This window comes from Musa acuminata, chromosome BXJ2-10, assembly GCF_036884655.1.
Source record: "Musa acuminata AAA Group cultivar baxijiao chromosome BXJ2-10, Cavendish_Baxijiao_AAA, whole genome shotgun sequence".
NCBI lineage: Eukaryota > Viridiplantae > Streptophyta > Magnoliopsida > Zingiberales > Musaceae > Musa > Musa acuminata.
The window spans coordinates 25,263,525-25,285,270 of record NC_088347.1 but is presented as its reverse complement, the minus strand read 5'-3'; the positions used below and the strand labels follow the sequence as shown (position 1 = coordinate 25,285,270).

The 21,746-nt window shown below is 40.4% G+C and overlaps 4 protein-coding genes across 9 annotated transcripts; 2 read left to right on the top strand and 2 right to left on the bottom strand.

The window, feature by feature from the left end:
• Window positions 1–179: 179 nt before the first annotated feature.
• On the top strand, window positions 180–5,321 carry LOC135625966 (uncharacterized). 3 transcript variants are annotated; one of them, XM_065131136.1, is made up of 9 exons: window positions 180–880; window positions 1,219–1,569; window positions 1,691–2,921; window positions 3,039–3,229; window positions 3,308–3,395; window positions 3,651–3,704; window positions 4,150–4,566; window positions 4,645–4,710; window positions 4,820–5,321. In XM_065131136.1, exons 1-3 carry the CDS (start codon window positions 383–385, stop codon window positions 2,303–2,305), a joined length of 1,464 nt encoding a protein of 487 aa, XP_064987208.1. In that variant the 5' UTR covers window positions 180–382; the 3' UTR covers window positions 2,306–2,921; window positions 3,039–3,229; window positions 3,308–3,395; window positions 3,651–3,704; window positions 4,150–4,566; window positions 4,645–4,710; window positions 4,820–5,321. The 3 variants fall into 3 exon arrangements, with proteins under 3 accessions (XP_064987208.1, XP_064987207.1, XP_064987206.1); XM_065131135.1 differs by having other exon boundaries at window positions 1,691–3,229; window positions 4,150–4,337; window positions 4,430–4,566; XM_065131134.1 differs by having other exon boundaries at window positions 1,691–3,229.
• Window positions 5,322–10,256: 4,935 nt separating this feature from the next.
• On the top strand, window positions 10,257–11,042 carry LOC135626057 (cytochrome b5-like). Its single transcript, XM_065131245.1, has 2 exons — window positions 10,257–10,409; window positions 10,523–11,042. The coding sequence occupies exons 1-2, from the start codon at window positions 10,323–10,325 to the stop codon at window positions 10,883–10,885; spliced, it is 450 nt and encodes a 149-aa protein (XP_064987317.1). The 5' UTR covers window positions 10,257–10,322; the 3' UTR covers window positions 10,886–11,042.
• A 675-nt stretch (window positions 11,043–11,717) lies between these two features.
• Window positions 11,718–14,360, bottom strand: LOC135624636 (probable esterase D14L). The gene is made up of 2 exons (XM_065128459.1): window positions 13,800–14,360; window positions 11,718–12,353 (listed from the first exon to the last, which is right to left on the bottom strand). Exons 1-2 carry the CDS (start codon window positions 14,174–14,176, stop codon window positions 11,909–11,911), a joined length of 822 nt encoding a protein of 273 aa, XP_064984531.1. The 5' UTR covers window positions 14,177–14,360; the 3' UTR covers window positions 11,718–11,908.
• Window positions 14,361–15,820: 1,460 nt separating this feature from the next.
• Window positions 15,821–21,662, bottom strand: LOC135624635 (uncharacterized). 4 transcript variants are annotated; one of them, XR_010491756.1, is made up of 6 exons: window positions 21,131–21,662; window positions 20,919–21,048; window positions 20,171–20,818; window positions 19,884–20,070; window positions 16,708–16,792; window positions 15,821–16,190 (listed from the first exon to the last, which is right to left on the bottom strand). XR_010491756.1 is itself a non-coding variant. In XM_065128458.1 (5 exons), exons 1-5 carry the CDS (start codon window positions 21,205–21,207, stop codon window positions 16,767–16,769), a joined length of 1,068 nt encoding a protein of 355 aa, XP_064984530.1. In that variant the 5' UTR covers window positions 21,208–21,662; the 3' UTR covers window positions 15,821–16,766. The 4 variants fall into 4 exon arrangements, 2 of the variants coding, with proteins under 2 accessions (XP_064984530.1, XP_064984529.1); XR_010491757.1 differs by having other exon boundaries at window positions 15,821–16,137; XM_065128458.1 differs by having other exon boundaries at window positions 15,821–16,792.
• Between the last annotated feature and the right edge of the window lie 84 nt (window positions 21,663–21,746).

The following is a 21,746-nucleotide window of genomic DNA, read 5'->3' as shown; positions in this document are numbered from 1 at the left end:
GCGGGTGGGGCCCATCCCCCACCGTGTGTTGTCGGCAGAAGATCAAATTAACCTCGCAGCTCATCCCATGTTTCCAATCCCACCCTGCTTTTTTTATTTTATTATTATTTATTATTTTTTCTCGTTTATGTTCCCTTCGTTCTTCTCCTTCCCACCCAAGTACTGCAGTTGTACCGGTCGCTCTTCCCTCCTCGCTCGTCTCTCCCTCCCGCCCTCTCTTTTGTCCGCTTAGATCTCTATTCTTCTTTGCAAATCCCTGGAGAAGTTGTACAACATTCCAGCCCCTCAAAATCCTCGACGAACAACGGCTTCTCGGCCGTAGTTGCGCCTACAAATTGCGCTTTTAAGTTCATTCTGCAGACCAAGCTTCGCAGGTAAGTCCATGGAGAAGGAGCAGGGTTTCTTCTCGGCTCTGAAGGAGGAAGTGGTACGGGGGTTGTCTCCTGCACGGTTGCGGGAGAGGAGCTCGGGGAGGGGCCAATCACCGGTGGCGGAGGCCGCAGCGATGCTCCAGCCGCGGCGGAGGAAGGCTCATGGTCGCCACTCGTCGCTGACGCTGGCCCCGGACGCTGCCGTGCTGGTTGCGAGGTCCGTGAGCTTTCGGGAGACCCTTGCCCCCCTCATGGAGGGCCCCGACGATGGAGGCGACGGAGACGTCGGTGGCGGCCAGAGGAAGGAAGGGTGGGGCCGCTGGGTGCGGGACCAGCTGTCACGGGCCCCCTCCGTCACGTATTTGCCTTCCGCCGCCGTTAGCGCGTCCACCTCGTTCCGCCGCTCCGACCTCCGCCTCCTTCTCGGAGTCATGGGTGCGCCGCTCGCCCCCGTTCATGTCAACTCTGCCGACCTTCTGCCTCACCTCACCATCAAGGATGCTCCCATTGTAAGCTTCGCCTTCTTTTTCTTCCTCCTTTACTCTGTTTACATCGCTCTTTCGGCTCCATTCTTCCGTTCCTGGGCAAAATCTACTTCTTTTTGGTACTCCGCTATATCAGAACATTAATGGGGTTTTCAGTTTGGTGCTCTCCGATCCCTGGATTTCTTTCCTCGTTCGTTGATACCAAATTCAACATTTTTGGAAGAAAAGCTACAAATGTATAACCCACCCGCATGTGTCTATGACGTCTGTAGTTCCGAAATGGCATGTTTATGCATTTCATTCGACATCGATGCATCTGTTCCTTTTGGACTCAGTTTATTGTCGCCTATACTTCTTTTTAGGAAGTCTCGTCGGCTCAGTACATACTGCAGCAGTACACGGCGGCCTCGGGGGGTCTGAAGCTCCAGAGATCCATCCACAACGCCTACGCCATGGGGAAGTTGAGAATGGCAGCGTCCGAGTTCGAGACAGCGACTAAAATCGTGAAGAACCGTGGCAGCTCATCGCACTCCCCCGAGTCTGGTGGCTTCGTCCTCTGGCAGATGGCCCCAGGAATGTGGTACGTGGAGCTCGCCGTCGGCGGCAGCAAGGTCCACGCCGGCTCCAATGGCAAGGTCGTATGGCGTCACACCCCCTGGCTCGGCGCCCATGCCGCCAAAGGCCCCGTTCGGCCCCTCCGCCGTGCCCTCCAGGTACAGGAACACTTCAATTTATAACATTGGATGCGCTTACGTCTCACATCGTCTAGTAATTCTGGAATTGCTCGAGAAAGACGCTATCTTTCGATTAATTCTGAGGCAATTTTGCAAGTAGGGTCTTGATCCATTGACCACAGCAAGCATGTTTGCCAATGCACGTTGTATCGGGGAAAAGAAAGTCAATGGGGAGGATTGCTTCATTCTCAAGCTCTGTGCCGACCCACAGACGCTGAAAGCTCGGAGTGAAGGTCCTGCAGAGATCATTCGGCACGTCTTGTTCGGCTGCTTCAGTCAGCGGACCGGGCTTCTCGTCCACATGGAAGATTCACACGTGACTAGAATCCAAGCCAATGCCGGAGGTGATGCAGTGTACTGGGAGACCACCATTAACTCCTTCCTCCGCGACTACCGCCCCGTTGAAGGTATAATGGTTGCCCATTCGGGTCGTTCCGATGTCACTCTCTTCAGGTTCGATGAGACGGCAATGAGCCATACTAAAACTAGGATGGAGGAGGAGTGGAAGATTGAGGAAGTGGTCTTTAATGTCCCCGGCCTCTCCATGGACTGCTTCATTCCTCCTGCTGACATAAGCTGCGGTTCAGTCAGTGAAACTTGTGAGCTTCCTCGTGGGAATAGAGGGAAGACCGGTATTGCACACCAGAGAAAGGTTGCAGCTGTTGGGAAGCCACGAGATGCGAGTGATAAGATCATTTGGAGGGTCAAAGTTTAGTAGTGTTAGGGCCATGAACAAGGCGCTGATGCTATTGTTCATATCACCACATTTTCTTGCGCTTACAACAAAGTATAAGTTATTTGATGCAAATTTTAGGTAGCACTGAGAGGCTTGGTAATAGGGGATGTCCTATGTATATAAGAGCATAATTGTTCACAGGTCTTAATTCTCATCGGCCTGGCTGAATACTTATACTCTGATTGCAGTAAGTGTCTTAGGATTGGTAAGATTGAATTGGGAGAGATGCTTTCTTCCTATATTCTCAGGTTCAACTACATTGTCGCTATTATGCCTTTCTGCTTTTTGATTCTGATACTGACTTGGATTTTGGAATTCCAGTGTCCAGATCTGCTTTCAAATTTGAGATATTTAAGGCTTGAACTTTTCTGTCTTAAATCTCTTCAATCTTCAGGATGATCATGCAAGGACTGGCCCACCTTCAAATTATAGTTTAATTATTGGTCGAGTAATTCAAATCTATAGATGTTATGTAGTTCTCCACAGATACTAGAACTCCTTGTCAATTGTATTCAGAGATCTTCTAGGGTTGTGTGCTTCTGCTAGATCTACTGGGAGAAGTTTTAATTAGCTCATAAATCAACTTCAATTACATGTAAGTCTCTTTACCTTTGTGTGTAATTTATATTGATCTCTAATTTCCAGGCCTTGTGTCTCATGCTTTGATCATCCTTCTCTCTGATGGTCTAATCTTTCTCTTGTTGTGGGACAGCACCTGAGAGTGTTGGTCACTGGAAAAGAGGTCCACAGGTCATGTCCAGATGGTGCCTTGGGAATGGTGGCATTTACCAGTCTTTATTTACCTTTGTTGACCAAGACCCAGAACCTTGTGCTTTGCCTTGGGCCAGGGTAATGTAAAAAAGCATCATTGCATCAAGGACATGAGGATCTCAAGGCCATGTGGTATCCCATCTCATTCATTGCCTTGTTATTTTTCACCCAGATCTTTGGGTGAATCTGATATGTTCACTACCTCTGCAGATGCTGTCCATCTCCTCCCTAATCTGACCATATGAGATGCCTCATATTTGTTCCACTGGGGGGATCTTGCACTTCTTGATGCTTCAAGGTGAAACTTCTCCCAGAAATAATATCATTGATGACCAGAAAGAGGATTGTAATTAAGGAAAATAACATATTGCATCAAAGATGTGAACTTGATGACAAAGATGCACAATTTCGTCAGCATTCTATAACAAGATCAATGTAGAGGACATTATTAACAATAGTAATATGGATCTTAACACATGAACTGTCTAGTTTTTTTACATTACCTCTGTGAAATTTAGCTATTATATCTAATTTGGTATTTATTATGGTGCAGCTGATTCTTTTATCTCCTAATCAGTGGGTCTACACAAAATTCTGCAATATTCAGGTCTGATATGTGTTCAATACTGTCTGAATCAAGCATTACAGATTGATGTGGGAGTTACTGATTGGCCTTGCCCTCAATCAAGCTTAACTTGTTTATTAGATAGATGGGACCCGGACACAATTATGAAGGATGTTTTCTGCTTGAATCCAAATTGACAGGAATCATTTGCTTCAGATTTGATAAGACTCACATAAACCAATGAGCATTTTGTTTTCCAATGACTCTATAAATTGATTACTTTTATTCTTTTTACATCTTAAAGTAACAGCCTTAGTATGTGTAGACAACAACTGTTACTATCAAACAATGCTTGTCTTTTTAGCTGCATTAAACATGTAGGCCACACAAGGTTTATGCCTCCCATATTGTATGCATTAACCTGCAGCCTTCACATGCATATTCCTCTCAAGTTTAATTTCTTTCTTTCTTATTGTTGAATTTGCAGGTATTTTGATTCTTTTGAGCTCATGCCAGTCCCATGATCATACTGACACAAGCGAGTACCCATCTTTTAGTCTTCCAAGGAGTCAAAGTTACATTCACCAAGCATGTACTGGAAAACCCAAAAAGGAAAAACTACAGAAGAAGAAGAAAACAATGGTTATGCCCAAGTGCCCAAGTACCAGTTAAAATGTATATAATTGGTAGCGTGGTATCAGCCTATTAGCATTTTGTAGCTACTGACATATCACACTGATTCAGTAACTTTCAGCCATCTTTGACAGGCATTAATATTGCCACCTATATCCCCATGTGCTTCGTCCTCCCACAGTTGCACAAAATGAATGACACAGGAAAACAATGTAGGCAGATAAAGTTTACCCTCCATCGAACAAAGTATACAGTCCTGCAATGTATTGAGGTACTCAACTATTTGTGCAGATCACTGCAACCAAATTAAAGCCAAAAAAAGAGAAGCTAAGATTTGTTCGTTTGACAGTGTTGAAGAAATTGACACTGATGGGAATGCTCGTCTTTATCCTGGGACATACAGTAGCAAATTAATGTGCGACCAACTCCCTTTGAGATCCGACCATGTTGGTCTCATTGTCATTGTATTTTCTTTCTTCTTTGGTTCTTGTGGGGAGTTCTTGATTGGACTTTGATGTTGACAGGGAACTGTTACGGATACTAAGCTGCAAGTCCCTCACCCAACACTGATGTTTTCTTGAAGATCGATGAGGCAGATCAGCTTATAGGATTTGGGTGTTCATCAGACAACAACTGAAACTTTTGAGTTGATCGGGAGTTGGAAGGTAGTAGACACGAGTGCGAGGAAGATTGCGAGTCTCCCTGAGCTAGAAAAGATCCTTGATGTGCTGCGATGAGAGTGAGCTTCATCCGGTCAAGGGTCTACAAATTTCAACGCCATACACACACTTCTGTTGATGCCGAGATTATGGACCGGAAACGCAAGGTGGAAGATAAGTAGGAGATACAGACAAGATGTATGCACTGTTTTCCCTGCAAAGTGTCGGTGGCTATTGCTTCTGCTGATCGAAATTCTAGTACTAACAGTGACTGATATCTGTTAAGCTGAGACATCCTCTGCTTCTGCAGCCCCATCTTAAGCTAATGTAAGTTGATGTGCATGCCTCTATTCTCAGAAGATTAGTGCCATCTACCTTATAATAATGAATAATTTGTCAAAACATCCATCATCATCATCATCATCATCATCATCATCATCATCTGTTAGACTGTGTTCAGAAATAAACATAGTGCACTAATTCCAATGAAAATGGACAGCATAATTGTAAGGGAATTGAAGTTTTTATCCATGAGCAAACTTGGAATTGAAGGTTTGTTTTGCTAATGATGCTCAAGTGCATTAACATAGATTAGAGTTCTACTTACCTTGGAGAATAAAGAGAAGAAATGTAGCTTACTTCTTGGGGTTGGGGTTGGGGTTGGGGTTGGGGTTGGGGTAAAGTTATCTTTTTATAAATATGAATCATCTATTATTTGCCATATGTTCTCTACAATTTTCTAAAAGAAAATTATGCACTTTATTGTCTTTTAATTCTCCTCACAGTGCAATGTTTATACAAAATTTCTCCACTTTTCAAAAAAGAGACCAAATCGATTCATCTAAACCAATCAATTTGTTTTGCTGATGATTCCCAAGTCAATCCTCATTGCTCATTAATCCTTAATATGGGTTTAGACTAATAATGCAGTCATCACCCGATGCGATGAGAGTTAGCGCAACTCAGAAAACATTCAAATAATTATTTACAGTATAAAACACATCCCCGTGGCTTTGCAGCATTCATCATCACTACATATTTGCTCACAATCAACAAAAAGTAAAACTTGATGCTACAGTGATTGTTTTGTTCACATAGTTTCACAACAATCTTGTGAAAAGTTTGGAATCTCTTTGAGCTGATCGACAAGGTTTGTGATCAGCATCCGATGCTCGTCTTGGAAGAACATTTGGCGACTAGTTTTCCATCTCAAACATAAAAGAGGACTGTCAACATGAGAGAAATTACAGTAAGACAAACAACTATAGATGGGCGTTCTGCTTACCTTCAGAGATAAAGAAGAAAGGTAGCTTAATTCTTAGGGTTGTCCTCTTTTTTACCATACTTTTCATGCCTTATCGATGCACATAAAAACCATTTTATGTTCATCTTTTTCTTGCCTCTCGAGAGGCAACATGGAATCAAACTCTAAACCTCAAAAACCATCATGTAGTAAAATAAAGAATCAAGACTCATGGCTTGATTCCTTCTTAACACTATTGATAGAGACTTGGTTCTTTCAAATTTGGGAACACAATTTATAGTCCAAATCACTCTCTAATTCATTGTATATGGAGATTCAGATATCATATATATACATATATGGAATATCTATTACTATATCACAACGGAGCACAAATTGCCTCTAGCATTGGAGCAAAACAAAGCATGTAATCAAGAAGGCCACTCCCCTCTTTAAAAAATAATAATAATGAGATTAGTCAACCAATAATAATAATGAGATTAGTCAACCAATTCATAGTCATATTGGAGATCAAATGATGGGCAAAGACACGTGCATGCATGCAAGGATACGTAGCACAAGGGTGAGCAAATCCTTGTTTTAATCCTAACTTTCATCCATATAGAAAGCATTTAAGGAGTAATATACTTTATTTAAAAAGCAAATTTAATCATGATAATTTTTCTAAATGGTAAACCAAGAAAATTTTATTATAATGTTACCATACACACACTTGTTATTTTTGGTTTGAAGTTATAATGAGTTATTTATGATGATAATATCGGTTGAAAATTTCACGATGACCTTTTGATATGAAGATGAAAATATTATTTCCTTTTTCTTCTTTTCGGGAGTCCAACAAAACATGAAGAAAATGATGTGTTATATAATTAAACTTCGCTCGAATGGTTGGGCCTCAATTTGCCATCATTTAAACGAACTCATGCACTTAATGATAAGTTTTAAACGATAAAACATGGCTTAGCCTCTCTTCCATGGTAAAGAGCTTAGATATTATTTTTAAGGTGATTGGGACCAATCATGTATATCTTTCTTACTTCAAGTGAAATGTCGTAAAGCCATCAATTGTCTTAGAAATCTTATGGGTTTACACCACAATAGTGACTTAGTGATTGACATTCAAATGCTAAGAATAAAGATATTTATGTTCGTTTCATACAACGGATAAGATTGCTTGACTTGGAGATTAGGGTTTAACTCTTGAAAATAATATTTATTGACCCTTGAGAGCATCATGCACTGAATTTAACTTTTTAGAGATGAAAAAAAAGAAAAAAAACTTGTTAGAGATAAGCTTTTGCAACATCATCACCACTTTTGCTGATGCTGAGATTAGTAGTCTTCCCCCTTGCAAATCTTTGTGCTTGTTACTTTGTTTTCCTTAGCATAGGAGGCAGAATTATCCTATAAAGTTACATTTTGTGAAATGGATAGGAAATATGAAACCAATTAACATCGAGTAAATACTTTCAGCTTGGGCTAATACATGTTGATGTTTACATTCTCATAAGTTGCCATTGGTGATGTCACACTAGCACTATACAAGTTGCCATTGCTTTTATCATCATTCATCAACCTGTGTTTAGAGAAGAAGAATGAAATCCTTGCTAGTTTCAGAACCAGCTAACTTTGTATTGCAATGGACAATAAAATGGACCACATAAAATGATGGATCCTTGTTGTAAGTTCGGACCATGTACATGGTTGATTTACAAGAGAGAGCACAAAGCACCAACACTTTGCAATATCCAAATACATATTTGCTCCAATCGAATCGACTAAATCTTGATAGTCATGTGACATATCTCGGAAGACAATCTCCTGAGCCTTCCTGTTTTCTTCCAGCTACAAAACATGGAAGACTATTATTAGCATAAGATCATAATAAGGGTAGAGCTAAAGCTAATGGAAATCGTACAAGGGAATTTTACTTACATTATGGCCCCTTCAGGAATTTCCTAGGGGACATTATATTAGTTAATCTCTTTTCTCTTGAAAACAGAAAGATGCTGGAAGAAGAAGAAATTGAGTGCAAAATATTTATATACGAAAAAAAAACATATTCATAATAATAACTATAAAATATATTTAGGAGAAAGATTAAATTCAAAATAGTTTTTAAACATACTTTTCTTTCCCTTCATGATGGGTGAGATGGGATCAAACTTTGAACCTCAAAAATGGAGTGGTAGGACTCGTCGTCGTAATTTCTCCTCTACCCTAAAATTATGATGGAGATAGAGATAGATTGAGGTTCTTCGAAAACATAGATGATTTATAGCCAAAACTTTTCTTTGATTCATTGAACATGGTTAGTAAAGCAAATCTAGAAATAGATTTCTATTTGTCAGTAAATGAGGATCAATGTATATTAATGAAACATGCACCAATGTTTACGTAACCCTTCTAACATGACAAGTTATTATATCGATAATTTATAATTCAAATTCGATCCATCATCCATCCATCGACTAATAAGATCATTTAATTTCTAAAAAGATTAAAGTTCTCAACATATGTTTTCCAAATATTCAAAGCTACCAAATTGTATTTGTTCATAGATATATCTATCATCCTCTTTATATGTTTTTTTTCTTTTCATCTCTATTATTCTCTTTCATTATACCAAAAAAATTATTTTATAATATTATATGTATTATTTTTACGATTTTAAAAATATTAGATTTTTCACTTAGACTAGTAATTCGACGATCTTTATTTCTTTTTGAGGTCCACCTAAAATAACAAAACAGTGCAAGAAACAATTTAGATGTCTAACGATATGACGCATATAATACTTGGCTTCAATAATTTGTTAAAATCATTTTAAATTATAATTAAATTTATTTTAATATTCAACATCTTCCTTTCTTGGATTAATCCAAAGTGCTTTCGATTTATACGTCTAAATCCAACCTTGATGAGGGTAATAATGATGATAAGACTCGGGTGACGTTAGCTGCCTCAAATGATGCCTCACGCCCCTGTTGACCTGACAGCTCCTAGTCAACGCGGACCGGAACGCTGACCAAGGCGCATTAAACACCATGCTCAGGCTCGATCCCTCACGCCACGCTAACATCAATGTCAGACGGTACCAAAAGTACGATCTTGCTCCCTGCTGGCAGGCACATCAGGCAACGGTAATCCTCACTATAAAAACCCTCGTGCTCCGAGGAAAGGAAGAAGAAAATGAGAAAAGAAGAACAACATAATAAACCCCCTACGACTGTTCACTAACTTGATCGTCGGAGGGGTCGGGCCGAGCTCTCCCGACCCGACCTTTGTGCAGGTGCGAAGGCAGATGTCTCCCACTAAACGCCCAGGCGGGGAGTTTCTTCCCGGAGGAAACAGCGACCACGTCCTGATCGGACCACCGCAATCGACCATCTCAGCAGTCTCGAGGAACGTCCCAGGGAGATCCCCCATCATCCGGTCCGGAGGCCTTGTTTACACCGACAACGGTAATGTAAGATGAGGATTTATATGTCTAAATCCAATTAAACTGGCTTTGTTAGCCATACAAACTACCCATCTTTCTGCCATCAGACTGCCCCCAATTGCCACGACAGGTCAACTTCCAAGTCCCATTTGGCCATTGGATTCTGCCTTCTGGCAAACATAGATAGATCTGCTGCTGTCCATTGCAAAGGTGGTGGTGCAACTTTAAGAACAAGACACAGAGAGATCCACGTGCTTGGGATCAACAAACAACTCATCCTTCTTTATGTTTTTGTTGTTGTCGAAGTCAACAAGAATTATCCTATACAGTGTTCTTAAACGCCACCCTTTTCAGTATTTATTTCCAACACTTGACGAGTTTCCAACTTCCAGAAATCTTTGATTGAGATTTGGGTCGAACCCTTAATCTTTTTCCCCCCCCCAAAAAAGAATAAATAAATCGAATTATATAGCCAAATAGCAATAACTCAAGAAAACACAGCAGGTATCGTACCACCCACGCGCCCAAACAATCCAACCAATCTCTCGAGACTGAGTTCGATCTGACCGACCGGTATAACCACCACGAGAACCATCCTCATCTCCCTCGTAAATCTCTCTCTCTAAAGCTGCCGCTGCACCTCCTCAAGCTATCACACAACCATGGGAGGAAACCCCCGAGTGTTCGACCTCTCCCATGTCGCCCTCCACACCACCAGGAACGATTGTTGGCTTGTCATCAATGGACAGGTCCTCTCTCTCTCTCTCTCTCTCTCTCTCTCTCTCTCTCACACACACACACACACACACGGACACGCACACACACACAACGATGACATGTTCTTGAGATCCTATGTGTATAGGTGATAGATGTGACAAAGTTCCTGGAAGAGCACCCGGGGGGGGAGGAGGTGCTGCTTGAGGCGTGCGGCAAGGACGCGACCAAAGAGTTCGAGGCCATCGGGCACAGCAAGGCAGCATACGGCCTTCTGCTCAAGTACCAGGTGGGAGTAATGCGGGGCTTCAAGCACGCCGATGCTGCCCCTGCCGAGGATGACGCTGGAGAAGGCACCAAGGCACGAGCACATGTGATGACCGGTTCGGCCATCAAGGATGACAAAAAGATCAGATGCCTTGGGGCGATCGAGTTCGTATTGCCTCTCGTGGTTGCTTCCTTTGCTTTCTGGTATCGTTATTCTGCTGGCCTGACAGGGATGACCAAGTGAAGTTGGAACCCCTCACTCGAATAAGTGCTCTTTGTCTACCGGCAGAACATCTTGGAATCGTTGTCGTATCAGTGATGCTTTGTTTGGTTATCATCTACTTGTGTTTCGATGGATTTAGATTGAAATTTAATCGAACAGTTTCAATATCCTCCACCAATATCTGTATACATTTCAATCTGGAACAGGGCAAGAACATGGAATATAAATATATCTACTCTTGAGATTTAGTCTCAGGAACAGCACTGGACCGATGCACAGCTTCACATACAGTAATTGAAGTCGCGTTACCGATATGAAGCACAGCAAACTGTTTGATTTGGAGATATTAAGCGGATTATATATCCAAACACCCTGACTCAAATAAAGATCACGATTCCATGAGAAAGAACAATCCCAATGTTCTCCTTCTTTCAACTTATTTCTGCTGCATTCAAATAGAAGAGGAAGAGGAAAAAGAAAAAGGCTTAATAACAAGAATCTCTGTTTTGAAGACTTTTCTTGATCCCACCACAAGGATTTCAGAACCAAATACCGTCTCAAAGGAAGACACAGATAAACCTCATTGTTGGACATCCATAAGTGCAGCCCTCGATCCAAAGTGTTTTATGCAATTAACAACCTGATTTTAGTGTCCAATCGGACTTGTAATTTGCCATTTCGTCATGAATTGATGATGATGGTCTCACTGCTATGAGAAGCAACGAGCTTGCTCGTAAACTAAAATCATCATCCTCAGAAAATTACAACCAGAATATGAACCTTGATTAGCTACACAATAGCTTTCTGTCAACATGTATAAAACAGCACGCGGACCATCAAGGAAAAACAAAGATCCTGGAACAGGTTGGTATCGATTTAAATCATGAAAACAAACTGATTGTAGATAATGTTACGAGTACAAGCACTTTGTAGCATTACAAATCAATCTAAAATGTTTTACAGCGAAGAGCACAAAGAAGCCACTGAAACTAAAAGCAAGAGATCGTGTGATTCATTGTAGTTATGAAGAATCAGATTCTGTTCCTAAACTGCAATGTCATACCGTATGTGCCTGAGAAGAACAGGGATGACAATGTCTGGAGAACTAAGCTGGGGCAGATGACCCTCGGAGGACATAACCTCGACGATTGACTCGCCCCCAAGGTTCCTGTGCAAATACTCAGACACCACAACAGGGACTGCAAGATCCTTGCTGCTCTGCAGGATATGGCACGGAACCATAACAAGCCCAAGTATCTCCCTCAGGTCACTCTGGAAGATTGTCTGAGCCACACACAAGGCAATGTCAGGGCGAATGTTGAAAAGCGTTCTGCTGAACTCTTGGACTGCCACGGAGTCCATATCTCCGCCGACAGCTAGTGGTGCAAATCCAGAGACCCAAGCCTTGTAGTTCGATCTCATGGCATCAAAAAGTTGGTCCAATTCTTCCTGTTCAAAACCCCCAAAGTAGTCCACATCGTTCAAATACCTGCAAATTCGAAAAAGTAGACTGTTCAAGATATAATCACTGACCTGAACAATGAATTAGAAGAGTATGACTATCCATAAGCAGAAACAACCACATGCACTTAAGAATTTAATGCTGTGTCACGATGTTTTGAGCCCAGAATATTTAGCAACACAAACTCTTCAAAATTAAAAGTTATTCTTGAGAAATTAGGCTGCAAATCAGAAGAATCATGCATGTAGATGCTATTCTTTTGTTCATTATGGGGAACTTTAGCAACTCACAATTCAACTTTAAAAAGCCATAGTAATGTCTGCATCATAAAGTTCAATTTTTCTATAAAGCATGTAACCATCATGCAAACGCTATGCGCTTACAAGTTTCAGCTTGAGACCACAAAGCGCTTGGGTTCTTCAGGTTCAGTATGAATTTGGTAGACCACAAACCATAATGGTAATTGAAGTAGTCAAAAATTGGACTTTTGGTCATTTGTTGGTTCTTTGTCTAATCATCTCAATCCTCCAACAGCAGAACCCAAAATCTACATTAAATTTTATAACAGTGGAGGTCTGAATCGTCTAACGTACTCCCCTGATTCATATCACAAAAAATTAGGTCTAACATGTCCGTTCAAATCACTGGATCATTCCATCAAATTATAAAATTTTCATGTTCTCTCTGAGGTCTTCACTCCAAGAAAAAAAAAAAAAAAATATATATATATATATATACTTGAATCTCAAAAAGAAGTTAGTCAATTAGCTGTTCCAGAGTCGTTCATCATTATTTCAGCCCCTTCTCCTGCTAGACTAAAGATCAAACTTCTCAAAGTACTATCTAAATTATGGAGATATCCAAGCAAGATATGGAATCCTCATGTTGAAGAATCCCAATATACAGTACCTTAGTTTAAGATCTTCTGAAAAAATTGGAATGACAAGAAACAAACCCTCACGCATCTTTTATTTCTTCTAAAAATTTGATTTTGTTCCACAATCCCACAAAGAAAATAGTAAACAAACCCTCACGCATCTTTTATTTCATCTAAAAATTTGATTTTGTTACACAATCCCACAAAGAAAGTTGTAAAGTAGGAGTTCCAGAAGCCTGTCTTCTTGATTCAATCGTCCTTGTGTCTTTCCCTCAAGAACACTCGTTTGGGACGGAGATATCCAAGCTAGAAGTGGAACTTCCATCATGAATAGTCCCAATTTACAAATGATGTGTTAATTTCATTCACAAGATTGCACAAACAAGCCGATCACCGTTAGAATTAGAGAAACAAGACGGAGGTACACCAGCGTAATAGTCACGGATTAATTAGACAGTAGGCGGCGGCCGCCGCCATCATAAGTTCCTCCCAAACATTTCGCGGTGATATCAATTAGGTATAGTGTATGGTTGCGTAGGAAAAGAGACCCAACAAGAATAAAGAAGGTGAAAATACGATAAGGGGCGCACGCACACCTTGGGGAGGCGCTGAGCATGACGAGCTTGGAGAAGAGGTCGGGGCGGGAGATGGAGGCGATGGCGCCGATGGCGGCGGAGACGGAGTGGCCGACGAAGATGCAGGGGCCGAGGCGGAGCTCCTCGAGGATGGCGAGGAGGTCGAGGGCGTAGCCCTCGAGGGTGGTGTAGCGGTCGAAGTCGAAGTCGTCGGGGTTGGTGGTGCCGGCACCCATGTTGTCGAAGAGCACCACCCGGTACTCCTCCACCAGGTGCGGCACCAGGTGCTTCCACACCGACTGGTCCGTCCCGAACCCATGCGCCAGCACGATGGTCCCCCGCCCCCCATCCGCTCGCCCGATCACCCTCAAGTTGTGCGCCTCCTCCACGATCCCCATCTGCTCTCCTCCTCTTCTGTTTCCCTCTTCCCTTCCCTCGCTACTATGGTACCCTCTTTACTCTTTCAGCTACCTAAGTATCTTCTTCTCGAATAGCAAATAGACCAAAAACCGCAATTTGTCTATGATTCATCATTCGACCACACGCATCGCCATCAGGACACGACTCCCTCGAGGCACAGGCCACGGGCGGTTTGGCTGCGTCGCACCGCACCGATCTGACGATGAGAACCGCCAAGTGAGTGGGGGTGACATCTGGAACCCTACGGGTCCCACCGAGGGATCAACATTCCTCCAGCCGGGAGGCGGGTAGGTTCTGTCCACGTAAACAAAAATCTGGTGCCTGTGCACGGACGAGGAGGAGGCAACGTGGAGCGTTCGTGCCGTTCAGATCAGCGTGACTGAGATGAAGCCACGCGGTCGTCTTACCCGTACCATTTTCGGAAAACTCGAATGGGCCCCCACCGCGTTTCGCGGCACGAACGAACAGCCCGATGTCTTGAGGATGTGGATATCGTGATTAGATTGCGTCGAGTTGAGTTCCCTCGCACGTACCACCATGCGTGCCGATCCGGCACGTCGGTCGAGCCAGCAACGCCGTCCCGCTACCGGACCTCGCTCCGGGCCGCCCGTCGCATGTGATCAGTGAGCACCGTCGCCACACGTACGGTGACTGATCGACATGAGGAGGGCGTCCGTCCCTGACTTGCACACCCTCCGTTGACTACATCGAACACTGGACCCCACCCGCTACTTTAAGCACATTGCATCCTTCTTATGATAAGACATTGTGCTCATCGAGTGTCAGAGACCAAATGGGAGATACAAAGCTCGGTCAAGAAAAATCATTAGCACATATACATTAAAGAGGCAATTATACCGAATAAGACAAGTCGACGCAAGAAACGACAGGTCCTAATACATCGGCCACTCACAGGAGGGACACGAGAGCCGCTGCTGTGCCAGACTGTAGCGGTTGGGCTGCTACGTCAATATTTAATTTGCGGCCCACTTGTGGAAATTAAATCTCCATTATTGATTGCCATATGAACAATAAGATAAGCATTCAAGGAAGCATCTTTCAGAACCACCAGCATTAGAGAGAGAGAGAGAGAGAGAGAGTATTCATGAATATATATATATATATATATATATATATAAGAGAATTTAACTTGAAATTTGATAGGATTCAATAATCTATATAGAAAAGATGAGGGAGAAATATAAGATAAAAAAGACTTCCTACCTTATAGTCACTCTCAACCGTGTCATTTGGTGCGTCATCATTTGAATTCTTTCTAATTAGATTATCGAATCATCTTCAACTCTATTTTTTTTTTCTTGAAAAATTAAAGAGTATTTTAATAATTGTCATTTCTTTGATTTGAGTCCCACCGAAATGCTAATTTAAAGGGAGAGACATTTCCTCTATTGAGAGTCACATCAAGCATCTCACAGCTTTTACGTAGACAAGCTAATTTAAAGGGCTCCTCATAACCAACTTGAACATTTCAGTACTCGGGAATGGCAGCATAAAATACTAAACAATCATTTTGAGGAAAAATTTACCATCAAATAAAGGTCAGTGTTGTCTTTCACAGTATACATTTTGTAGTTAATCACCATCATGTTAAGTCTAATCAGTAAAATGGGTAACACTTTTTAAATTTAAATCCTTCCAATTCTTCAGCATTTAACTTGTAAAACCACATTCAACTTGAAAAGGCCATCACTCATAGCATCTACCACTTGTAAATTCCTTCCCTTGGCTAACTTCCCAAATTTACATTATCCAAGGATCACATTGTGTGCCATGAAACCAACAATACACAGGCCAAATTTATTTTTAGAGATCAAGTCTAACAAATGGTCCCGTGACATGGCCAAAACTTCTATATCATTACCATGAGAAACCTCTAATGAGCTGCAGATTGATTGCACAGTGAAACTGCTCCCAAAGTCTGCAGCAAATTTTGTCCAGAAAGTGTCAGCTTCAGTTTTGTACCACAGAATGCTGCAATTAAGAAAGCAGTGTTTAAGGAACCACTGAGCATATAAATTGCCAAACGATGCTTTAAAGAAACATAGTGTTTTGGGTGTATGTGAGTGAAAATCTAAATATCCATATGCTTGGTTAGTGCATTGCTGCACAAATAATAAATAGATCTTAAGTTTGCATCATGTACATCGTTTAATATAGTGAAATACTTTTTCAATTAAAAAAAAACCTTTTTTCTTTCTTTTTGTCTCTCCTTTTGGAAGGGACACCAGTTTTGTTAATAGGCCTCAAGTTCGCAAGCTTGGAATAAGACCCATTTGAATTTATTAAGCCCACTAAGAAGCTTTTGATAGTATTCATCATCATGCATTCAAAGTCAACATGCAAAATTGGCTGCAGAACATAAGAAAACTTTGTCTGGAAAAGGGTAAAAGCTTGAGTGTAAAATGCCTTCAGGTGACTCGGGTTATCTAAAAACACTATCCATGCTTACGAGGAGTCTAGAAAAGGTTCAACAAAGAAAGCAACATACAAGCCACCGCTGAAGCATCCAAGTCGCATGTACCAGATCCAAATACCATTGTGCAATCACTAGCCAATATACCGCACAAAAGTCACTGCACAAATGAGTTGAGTAATTGATGAAAAAGCAAGAAACTAAAATCATTATCAACAACAGTAAAATAACAATAAACCATTAATTATTTGGAGTCTGCTAATTGTCAACAAAAAAAAAAAGAAGTATCTGCTCAATAAAAACAGACAAATCGCACAATTGATGATCCATTTGTTTAACAAGTATTCTAGCCCCTTTCTAAATATGACATTTCTAGTTCTAATAGCTTCATTAAGATCCTGTTTACTGATAAAGCACTATCAAATGCATACAAACCCAGGAATGTGTATTCTCATAACAACTTCCTAAATAGCATAAAATAAGGAATATGGATCTTAACTGATAGGCCGTCATCCGAAAGTGACGTGAGGCACCTTTACCACATAAGTGTCCCGAATTACAAATTGTGGGTTAGGTTGCCCAGAAGCAGCCCATCATATCAACACGCAGATGTGGTGCCAAGTAGGCAAAGGTTCTCTCATTGTTTTGGATCAATGGGAGTAAAGAATTTAATCCGAGAACAAAAAGTTAGATTAACAACTTGGAATATAGGAACACTTTTAGGGAATAGATTAGAATCGGTAAACACCATGATCAAAAGAAGAATAAATATTATTTGCTTACAAAATACTAAGGGCAAAACTAGAGAGATTGATAATACTGGATTTAAAATTTGGTATACTGAAAAAGTTAAATACAAAAATGACATAGGAATTGTTGTAGATAAGGATCTTAAGAATATTGTTGTAGATGTAAAAAGATTTGGAGATAAAACTATAGTTCTAAAGGTTATGAAAGGACAAGATGTTTTGAATATCCTTAGTGCTTATACCCCTCGAGTCGGATTGGATGATCAAACCAACAGATAATTTTGGGAAAGCTTAGATGATATCATTCAAAGAATACCTATAACTGAAAAATTTATAATTGGAAGAGATTTGAATAGTCTTGTAAGGAAAATATATAATTAATATGAAGGGGTGCATGAGGACTTTGGTTATAGAGAGAGAAATGAAGATGGTTGTATGATTTTGAATTTTGCAACTTCATATGATCTTATAATTGTAAATACTCACTTTAAGGAAAAAAGATGAACATTTAATTAATTACAAGAGTAGTCAAATAGATTTTTTTTTACTAGAAAGGTAGATAAAATTAATTATAAGAATTGTAAAGTTATACCTAGTGAAAGTTTAACGAATTAACATAGTTTGAAGATATTATATATTTACTGTAGAAAATAGAAAATAAAAAGATAGTAAAAAAAGTTACTAGGATTAGATGGTGAAATTATAAAGATGATAATATAAATATTTTTAAAAATAAGATGAAAAGGAAGATAACTTGGAACTTAGATGAAGATAATATTAATATTATTTTGACTATAATAGTTAATAAAATTAAGAGCTTAACAAAGGAGATTCCTGGTGAAACTAAATGTAGAAGTGTAACCTTAAGAAAAAGCTGGTGATAGTGTAAGGAAGTTCAAAAAATAATTTTTACTAAAAAATAATATTTTAAGGATTGATCATGGGATAATTATGAGACTAAAAGAAAAATTTTATAAGACAATTGTGGGACCAACAATACTATATGGATCTGAGTGTTGGACAATTAAGAAAAAACATATACAAAATGTTTGTGTTATCAAGATAAGAATGTTGAGATGGATGTATGGAGTTACTAAGAACTATAAGAAAAGAAATACACTTATTCGTGAACAACTAGGTACCGTTTCGATATAGAATAATATGAGAGAATTGTTTAAGATAGTATGGGCACGTGCTGAGAAGACTTCCGGATATGATAGTTAGAAGAGGTAAAATAATTAATACTAATGGAACAAGGATAGATAGAGAAAGACCAAAAGTACTATAAATTTAACTAAACATATGATTTTTTACCAATCTTAATAGCGATAAAAGATTCATGTAGTCGACCTTAAATAGTTGTGATATACAGTTTTGTTATTGTTGTTGTTGATAATGATGTTTATGACAATCATAATTGACTAAAGTGGATAAAATTTTAAAATGGTATATAAAGTAAATCACAACATAAAATATTAGTCTTTATACTTATGCTATTAAGTTAGTGAGATTTTAATATTATATTATATTTAAAACAAGCAATGCTTTCATAAATCCTGGGAGTGGGAGCATATCTAATCAAGGGCATTTCTTTTACGATAATAGAAAAGATCAAAACACTTATTTTGCCTTAGTGACACCTATAATAGGTAAATTTGCTAGCTGGAATACATGTGTTGTCAACAAATTATGTTGCTGATGATGCACTTTAATAAATGTAAAATTGTAAATGTTTTGTGAAAATAAAAAATAATATGCATTCGAAACTATGAAGTAATGACAAGTCATAGTGCACAACTATTTGGGATCAGCAAATCTTAATCTATAGAGATTAAAATACAACTTCAATATGTTTGATGCTTTTTCCCCTTTTCTTGCTTTGATATGAGAATACATATAACAAAGTCCAGTATGTAGGTCATCAATGATCTATGGGGTGATGTCTTCCACATATAATCATATTATTCATAAACTAGATTTTTAGAATTATTGAACTTGGTGAAGTCCGGATTTTTTTTTTCGTTCCAATTTTTTTCATAATAGTCCAGTTACCTATTAAAAATTAATGTATTCTTAGTTTCTTAGATCAAAACAAGTGGCTAAATATTAAAAAATCCCATATAAGAAAAACCTAGTTAAAGTTTAAGATCACGAACTCATTTTAAGCAACAATCCAAGAGACAAACATGATTTTGATATGTATTACATATATGTACTACAAACACATCACCGTGAAGTTAGGTTTTATCCTTTTCTTCATTTTCTTATGCACTTCCCTCCCTTTGTTTATTACTCCATTGCAACATAATCATTGCATATTTCCATTATTTTTTATAGTTTTTATCATTATATCATTACTGATTTCTCTGTCATAAACTCAAATTATCTTCCTTTATCCAGTTCAACTCAATGCAGTCTGCTAGAACAATTAGAAAAACTCCTCATTGTGATCAATCCAATTGATAACTACAAAAAAAAACTAAAGAAATCAAAGAAACTCACCCATCAAGGTAACAGCAAGTGTTGCCCAAAGAATAATTTGGATAGGACGGCCATACTGAATTTGATACTGGGACCTTTGCAGTTGTCTCTGGAAAGCTCCAAGACACCCATAAAGCTGCTTATCATTAATATCCTCTCTACAGTATCTAAGGCAGCTCTTGCTTCTTCCGTAACATGCATTGATTTCCTATAGCAACAACCAAATTAGATGTTCTAAAGCAAACTGCACCTAACATTTAAAGCAATGAACATTGCGTAATTAAAGAAACACAACAGGATTTGCTTACCTGACCTAATTGATCATTTTTCAATGGGATGTATCCCACCAAACTATGTTGAAATCGACCTCTCCAATTCCCAAGTCCATTTCTAAGCCAACTCATCCTAGGTGTTGATTCCAAAGCGTCTGATAATGCAGCAGAACTAAAAATCGCTCGGGATACGAAATTAGGTCTATCATCGGGTAATCTCCCAGGTGTATCCTCACCCTCATCAGGGATCCCAATGGCCCATGATCCAACATCAGTTGTGGCACATGATGCATGACCATGCAACCTCTCATCCCTGGTCTCCCGTCTACAAGACTCACTTGATTGGCTAGAGAAATTCTTCATACAGTCAATGGAAGCCTCTCCATTCATATCAACAGTACTGTTCCCGACTTCAACGCCACCAAACGAAGAAAACTTGGGCACATCTTCGGCTTGCAGTGGACCAGATAGAAAACGTGCAAGCTCATCCCTTTCTCCGTCATTCAAACGGATCCAGGCGACAGCAGTCTCACCCAGCTCCAAATTGGACTGCCTCAAACAATCTTCCACCATGGATATCTGACTCCGAATAGCCACGATGAATTTGTCATGCCGAACTCTCGTGTCTTCTCCCGCTGAGCATGCATCATCATTCGATCTCACAGCCCGTTCCAATTCCTCGAGCTGCGTGATCAAGAAGGGGTGGATAAAAAATCTGATTTTGAACATATCCAGTTTCGCAGGAAACCCTAGGTAATGCAACCCAACATGGACCAGAAATCACCTGCCACTTTGCGGTCCCAAGAGCCGTGCGAAGCTCTGTACGGAGCTCGCCGGATGCGAATTCGACTCCCGTGGTAGCCTTTGCTGCGTTATTCCGCTCCTGGATGTACAAACGGTAAAGCGACTCCATCCTACAGATCGTGGAAGAAAAGAAACCGTAAAACTCCATCAAATTCAAGGAAGAAGAAAAGAAACCGACGGAAGATACGTTACCTATCGGCGGATTCCTGCACCTCATCGGCGGCGGAGAAGAAAGGATCCTTCTCCCATTGATGGAAGCTCGCCGCCATTTCAAATCCTCCCGGAAATCAAAGGTCGAAGCGGATCGAGACGTATATTGAAGGCCAGAAGAAATCCTTTTGTAGTGATCCGAACCAGCGCCGACCGCAATCCCCGAGCCGAAAGAATCCGGAGGTTCAGCTTTTGTAGCGATTTGGCTTTTCGGGAGTCCAAAAATGAAGTAATTCGATGACGCGGGAGGGGACGCGATCTTGACCAGCGGAAGAAAGAATTCGATGTTGACTGTCGGATCTTGATCGGACGGTTTGTGAAGAGGTGCGTATCCGGACGTCGCGGGGACTTTCGACGAATCGCATTCGGGATACGGTCAGCTAGTTTGGTTTGACCGGAATACAGGTGGCATTTGCTTCTAGATCCAACGTGTATTAGTTGGTGGTGGGACCCTGCCCACGTAATTGGATGACTTAATGCTACGTGCCTCGTCAAACCTTCTCACCTGACGCAGACTAGCGAACAAGTTCACCCGACCTTTGGAATAGCCAAAAGGTCAAAGTTCGACGACCCATGATCGATTGACTGACCTCTGAAC

Excerpts from the sequence above, each read along its gene's own strand:
- LOC135625966 (XM_065131136.1), top strand. The coding sequence starts at position 383 with ATGGAGAAGGAGCAGGGTTTCTTCTCGGCTCTGAAGGAGGAAGTGGTA. Across the intron at positions 881-1,218 it reads CCATCAAGGATGCTCCCATT|GAAGTCTCGTCGGCTCAGTA; the intron begins GTAAGCTTCGCC and ends ACTTCTTTTTAG. Across the intron at positions 1,570-1,690 it reads CCCTCCGCCGTGCCCTCCAG|GGTCTTGATCCATTGACCAC; the intron begins GTACAGGAACAC and ends TTTTGCAAGTAG.
- LOC135624635 (XM_065128457.1), bottom strand. The coding sequence starts at position 21,207 with ATGGCGGCGAGCTTCCATCAATGGGAGAAGGATCCTTTCTTCTCCGCC. Across the intron at positions 21,049-21,130 it reads GTGCAGGAATCCGCCGATAG|GATGGAGTCGCTTTACCGTT; the intron begins GTAACGTATCTT and ends CACGATCTGTAG. Across the intron at positions 16,191-19,883 it reads ACTTGCTGTTACCTTGATGG|CATTCTGTGGTACAAAACTG; the intron begins GTGAGTTTCTTT and ends TCTTAATTGCAG.
- LOC135624636 (XM_065128459.1), bottom strand. The coding sequence starts at position 14,176 with ATGGGGATCGTGGAGGAGGCGCACAACTTGAGGGTGATCGGGCGAGCG. Across the intron at positions 12,354-13,799 it reads ATGCTCAGCGCCTCCCCAAG|GTATTTGAACGATGTGGACT; the intron begins GTGTGCGTGCGC and ends TCGAATTTGCAG.
- LOC135626057 (XM_065131245.1), top strand. The coding sequence starts at position 10,323 with ATGGGAGGAAACCCCCGAGTGTTCGACCTCTCCCATGTCGCCCTCCAC. Across the intron at positions 10,410-10,522 it reads GGCTTGTCATCAATGGACAG|GTGATAGATGTGACAAAGTT; the intron begins GTCCTCTCTCTC and ends CTATGTGTATAG.